The sequence below is a fragment of the Quercus suber genome, unplaced genomic scaffold (assembly GCF_002906115.3).
Source record: "Quercus suber isolate HL8 unplaced genomic scaffold, Cork oak 2.0 scaffold_614, whole genome shotgun sequence".
NCBI classification, from domain to species: domain Eukaryota; kingdom Viridiplantae; phylum Streptophyta; class Magnoliopsida; order Fagales; family Fagaceae; genus Quercus; species Quercus suber.
In genome coordinates, this window is record NW_027070057.1 from 390,020 (window position 1) to 396,867 (window position 6,848).

At 34.0% G+C, this 6,848-nt stretch overlaps 1 protein-coding gene across 1 annotated transcript; it reads left to right on the plus strand.

The window, feature by feature from the left end:
• Positions 1 to 281: 281 nt before the first annotated feature.
• LOC112008161 (phospholipase A1-Igamma1, chloroplastic) lies at positions 282 to 1,945 on the plus strand. The gene is given in 2 exon segments (XM_024040508.2): positions 282 to 1,109; positions 1,112 to 1,945. Coding segments are annotated over 2 exon segments (1,491 nt in total). The 5' UTR covers positions 282 to 379; the 3' UTR covers positions 1,873 to 1,945.
• Positions 1,946 to 6,848: the final 4,903 nt, after the last annotated feature.

The following is a 6,848-nucleotide window of genomic DNA, read 5'->3' on the forward strand; positions in this document are numbered from 1 at the left end:
GTTAACTATTGAACATGTTATTTTTGACTTTTGTAAACAACCGAGTAATTGATTGAGTTGCATAGGAAAATAAAAATTGTAATTGACTGAATGCATTCACACCTGTGAAAGCTGGTATGCCAACTTTTATGTTTTTTACAACCCCGTCAAGGTCTTTAATAACAAGTCAATATTCTAATATTTGATTAGTCTATGACCCCGCGTGACAATTTTTTCAAAGACCAAGTTACGTAGGCCTCAGTCAACTCTCTCAATTATATATGTATGGCCTCTCTCCACTTTCCATCAATCAAACTTAATCTTCAACCACCAAATTCCAAGCATTTTCAGTTCCAAAAGGTGATCTATACTTTGCAATTTGAACTCTAAAATCTTCATAATGGCACTATCAACAATGATCTATAACCATCTTCCTACCTCTCAACCCATCATCATGAACAAGCTCTCCAAAATCCATGGCCTTGCCCATCAACAAGTTGTTCTTGATCAACCCAAAACAAAAACATTTAACCGGGTTTCAAGTCCAACCGAGTCACTCTCACACCTCCTCCACCTCCATCTTGAAACCCCTCCTCGTACTCAAACTCACCAAATCAATTGGAACTCATATGGTGAAGAGAAACTCTCTACTCCTACAACTTCTCCTAAGGAGGTCATAGCCCAAAACTGGCGTGACATGCATGCTTCCTCAAATTGGGACAATCTCTTGGATCCTCTTCATCCTTGGCTCCGAAGAGAAATAATCAAATATGGAGAATTTGCACAAGCAACATATGATGCTTTTGATTTCGATTCTCACTCGGAGTATTGTGGAAGCTGCCGGTACAATCGTCACAAGTTATTCGAAACATTAGGCCTCAGTAGAAATGGCTATAAGGTCAGCAAGTATATTTATGCCATGTCACATGTAAACATGCCTCAATGGTTGGAGAGGTCAAAATTGGTGGACACGTGGAGCAAAGATTCCAATTGGATGGGCTACGTGGCTGTCAGTGATGAAGAGGAGACACGTAGGATTGGGCGGAGAGATATTGTGGTGGCGTGGCGTGGAACCGTGGCACCAACGGAGTGGTATGAGGATCTGCAATGGAAGTTGGAGCCATATGGGCACGGGATGCTAAGGTTGAACATGGATTTCATAGTATTTACACTTCTAAGAATAACTCTACTAGGTACAACAAATCTAGTGCCTCAGAGCAAGTCATAAAAGAAGTGACAAGGCTTGTAGAATTGTATAGGGAAAAAGGCGAAGACGTTAGCCTCACAGTCACTGGACATAGCTTGGGTGGTGCATTGGCTCTCCTCAATGCTTATGAAGCTGCATCAACTATTCCTAACCTTCCCGTTAGTGTGATTTCCTTTGGTGCACCAAGGGTTGGCAACATTGCTTTCAGAGATGAGCTTCACCAATTGGGAGTTAAAACCTTTAGAGTGGTAACTAAGCAAGACGTAGTACCTTGGATGCCAGGGCCTGTTTACACCCATGTTGGAGCCGAATTGAAACTCGATGTTCATTCATCACCTTACCTTAAACGTGGATTAAATTGGCCTGGGTTCCATAGCCTTGAAACATATCTTCATCTTGTGGATGGGTTTGTTAGTACTACCTCAACATTTCGGGAAGATGCTAGGAGAGATGTTGCTTTAGTGAACAAGGCATGTGACATGTTGGTGGATGAGCTTAGGATCCCACATTGTTGGTACCAATTGGCCAACAAGGGATTAGTTTGTAATGCTCATGGTAGATGGGTAAAACCAAAGAGAGATCCAGAAGACATACCTTCACCTCATATGCAAGAAAATATTAATGTCCATGCTCTTGAAGCTAGGATGCAAACACAAGATGTACATAAACCTTTATTAAGTGTTTGATAAAACTGAAACTTTGTTTTCTCATAACTATAATTATTTCAGTACATATTATGATCTACAACTTTCTAAACAACTATACGATGTCCCGTGTGATGTGTGGATAGTTTACAATTTCATTTGAAATAAATTTTATGTATATTAAGACTGATGTAGTTTTTAATTATTGTAATTTATTAAATTTGGTATTTAATTTGTAATTTTCGTTATTTTAGGTTTAGGGTTATTATTTCCTTGTTTTTAGGTGCTTTTAATGCTTTTTAGGTTCTTATTATGGTTAGTTATTAATTAAGAATTATTTTAGAATATATTTTCTTGTTAGTCAAATTTTACGGAAGCCTTAAATAGGCTCTTAAATCTGTACAAGTTTTTTAACAATTATTTAAACAATAAAATTTAGACTTATGTCTTTTTATTTTCTGATGGATTTCAAATCTATGTGCATTGTGGATTCAAGAACCCTTGTGGATTCAAGGAACTCTCGTGGATTCGAGGTTGTTTTAAGAAGTAAACATGTTTTGTTTCTTGTTTTCTAGAAGTAGATGTGTTTTACTTCTTAACGCTTCTGCTTCCTACATTAGATGGTATCAAAGCCTTGACTTATCCTTGTCTAGTGGCTGACATATGAGATGGTAGCAATTCCGGTAACAAAAAAACTTAGCAAGTATTATGTGATGTGCAACTAGCACTCACAAATATCTTTGCTAGGTTGCCGTTATTGGAGCATGAAAACAATAGGGATAATTGTCGCAGAGACCTGACACATGGGCGACCTATTAGTAAGTGTTTGTTTTTAGACCCCTTAAAACACAATTGGATTAACCTAGTTAATAAGCTAAGTTATTACTTAGTCCAAATTCCAGATCTAGGTTAACACAATTATATAATCATATCAATGTAAAGTGCGAAATATAAAGAACACAAAGATATGATGACCTAGGAAAACCAAACTGGTAAAAAACCTGGGAAGGATTTAACCTAGCTATCCTCAAGGTAAAACTGAATCCATTATGAAAGAATTGAAATTTTACAATAGCAACTTAGACCACTAACATCTTATTGCTACCTCATATAGAAAATTTACTGACACGACCACGTGCAAGTTTTGAGACTACAGGCTCCTTTTACTTAGATTCTCCAGTAAGTACAAGCATTCCCGCTTACGTATCTTTAAGCTCTTTAGTGCAGCAAATGAATGATCATCAAGCTCTCAATGAAATCTCCCTCTTAATAATTTTAATCATGTGTGAAGGCAACCACCTCTTAGATCTCACAAGAAATTCACATACACAGCAAATATAGCAACCTCTAAAACGTGGCTAGTGTTTCCCTTTTATACTTATGGAAAAAAATAAAACCCTACACATCATATGGGCTTAGGGTTGAGTTGGAAATTTTGCAGAAAAAAACATTATGCCTGACGTTCGATCGATCGAGTCTAACTTCGATCAATCGAGGCAGTCAGAATTGCACACTCAATTCTGCAGTTAATTCGATTCCAACTTTACATAAAAGATATACTTTGAGCAAGTCTAAAACAAGACTAACAACCTATTTTGATCATGGTTTGCCAATAATATAAATTAGAGTTCTAATACATTAGTTCCTGAGTACTTAGAACTTAACAAACTCCTCCTTTGGGCAATCCGTGACAAAACACAAACACAATACTTAAAGTTACAATTAAAAGCCCTTTACAAAAATAATGCCCATTACAAAATAATCCAACCTAACTACTATCCATTAGTTGCAAGTGTAGACAGCAGCTCGATTAATCAACCTGTATATTTCTTAAAATACTCAACAAATGCATAAACACATGTGTGGAAAATACAAGTAAAAAAAAAAAAAAAATTTATTGACTTCACAAAACACAAAACAAAGACATATATCATGAATAACACATAAATATAAATCAATGAGTAGTGAAACAAGAAACATATATTACAATGTATCTCCCTCTAACATGAACAGCCCAAAAACAATACATCAAGAGCAAACAAAAAAAAAAAAACACATACATAGTGAAGCACCTAGATACAATCTAAACTCCACAAGCTCCAATGAACAAAAATCTCCCCCTAACTACAAAAAAATCTCTACAAGTGTCCAAAATGTATTCCCCCTTTTTGTGATGGAATGCCAAAGGGCATTCCACGAGGGGTTTCCTTAAATTAATTAGAAGATAAACTGGAATCCACTAGAAAAGTAATTTTGACAAAAGTCTATAATTATTGATAATAATCTTTGAAATTTTTTTTACAAACTTAGAAACTTATTTAAGGGCTCCGTAAAACTTGATAAAAAAAAAATTCTAAAATAACTCCTAATTAATACCTAACCATAATAGGAACCAAATTTGACCAAAAAGTATTAAAAGCACCTAAAAATAAGGAAATAAATACCCTAAACCTAAAATAATGAAAATTACATAAAAATACAGAATATAAAAAATAAATTACAGAAATTAATTTGAATATTATGTCCTACATCATATAGAAGAAGAACCTGAAATCAAGATTATGGAGGAGATTTGAATACTCACTTAGTGTATAAAATACTTGTGAATGTTTAGACTCCCAAATACAAAATTTTCAAAGCAAGCATATATTAGACTCTTCAAACCTAATCTACCCGATGCACCTAAGTCTTTAAAGCTTCTTGCTCCAACAAAGTTACACCGAACCGTGTGTTCTCTAGCTTACCAGATCCCGTAATTAGCCCATTGCATCAACCGATATGAATTTGTTCTCTCTTGAATTGCTTTCCAAACACCAAGAACCTTCTCACTACTTTGAATTGGGTGAGGTAAGGATTTGGTTTGTAATCCTCTCATGGGTATGACAATGGAGAGGGTGAGAGTATAGGAATTTGGAGAATCAAATGTATATGATTGTGGATGAATCAATCTTGTTTTTCTCTAGGGTTTTTCTCTCAAAATTCCATCTAGAAGCTCTTTACATTTCGTGGGTATAAAGGTATTTATAGTAGGGTATGAGATGGAATGTGAAAAGTCAATTTTAGCAAAATAAGGTGCACTTGCGACTCACTTTACGATTGGGTTGAGTCGTGAGTTCTAGTTGCCAACTATCAGATTGGCTAGACTGTACTTTTTGTCTTGTAATGATCCAACAGTCCTGACCCATCAACTTCCGGCATGCTTCACACGTGTGTTACATTTTGGCAAGTCACCACTCGCAAGTCACTTCTTGTTGCACACTCTTAATCAAATCTTCACACTCTCTCACACATAACTCTTACATTATTCGCACCTAATTACAGGGTTTCTAAATGCTGAATTACAAGCAAATTTGGCACGGAATAAAGCCAACACATAGTTGAATAAATTCAACTTTACAAGATTAATGGAGACCCTATTGTAGAGAAAGATCTTGAGGTCGAGATATTAGAGACCATTAAAGAAGAAATTATAGAGGAAGTTGTCAATGATCTTGATGAAGTCAAGTTAGATGATTGCAACATTCAAACTCCTATTATTTTGGTGGGAGACACCGAAATAAAGTTTATTGATTTTATTGGAGTTGATAGATTTGATTCAATCGTTAGTTCTTATTTGATAAATCTCTAAAATACATGAAGACAAAGGAAAAAGAAATTCAAGTTGATTTGTTTATTCCATTGCTAAGTTGCAAGTATGGAAAGAAGATCAAGGGGTTCAATCATTCGAAGTATTTGTTTATTTGGAGCAAAATGTTTCAAATTTTAAAGATGAACTCGAGGACAAGTTTGTTTCAAGTGAAGGGGCCTGATATAGGACACCATTTACTTTTTAATTCTTGTAATTTATTATTTTTGATATTTTTATGTAAAAAACATTATTTTAGGTTTAGGTGATTATTTCCTTGTTTTTAGGTGAATTTAATGCTTTTTTAGGTCAAATTTTATTCCCATTATGGTTAGGTGTTAATTAGGAGTTATTTTAGAATATATTTTCTTATTTGTCAAGTTTTACGGAGCCTTTAATTAGGCCCCTAAGTTTGTACACGTTTTTTTAATAATTATTCAATCAATTAAATTCATACTTTTTGTCTCTTTATTTTTTGATGGATTCTAGACCCTCTCTTCTTGTGGATTTAAGAACTCTTGTGAATTCAAAGAATGCTCATGGATTCAAACAAAGAATTCTCGTGAATTCGAGATTATTTTTAAAAGCAAAAATGTTTTGTTTTTTGTTTTCTAGAAGTAGACGTATTCTATTTCTTGACGCTTCTAAATTCCGCATCAACACTTCTGCTCTCACATCAATGACCTACATATAATACTTATTTTGTTGTATAATATTTATGTTTGCTCACAATATTGTTGAATACATTGAAACTTGATTTTTCTAATTCATATTTTATTTTTTAAAATTTTTTTATAACACTATAAGTCTATAAGTTCTTTTTAATCTTATTTGATAATGTATTTTTATTTTTTTGTGTTTTTTGAGGAGAGAGACATGAAAGTGGAGCAAAGTTACATATTTAGCCATACTTTTAGGAGCTGTGGGTTACTGAACTCTAAAAGAGCTAACTTTAGGTAGATAAAGTGTCAAATTTCAAACCACAAGTAGGTTGTAATTTAGCCCTATTTTTAAAGTTGTTCTTATCTCTTATATGGATTAACAATATTTTAATTCTTTTCATAGAGTGAGCCACATGACGAAACCTTATATTCTCCCACGTGAATTTTCTGCTTATATATATATATATATATATATATTTCTATTCGTATTCCGCTCCCTCTCATTCCCATCAATAAGTTCTCTCTCTTCAAGGTGCTTAAGAACATACTTCAGCATTCCCAATATTTTACTTTAAAAACAACTACCAATTTTTTAAATAATGTCCTCCTTCTTGCTTTAAACTCTAGAGAACTTGTGCGGATTGGCTATTTAGATTGGTAATTTAAAATACTAGTCTTACCATATGTGATGGATGGTTTTTTTTTTTTTTTTTTTTTTTTTTTTTTTTTTT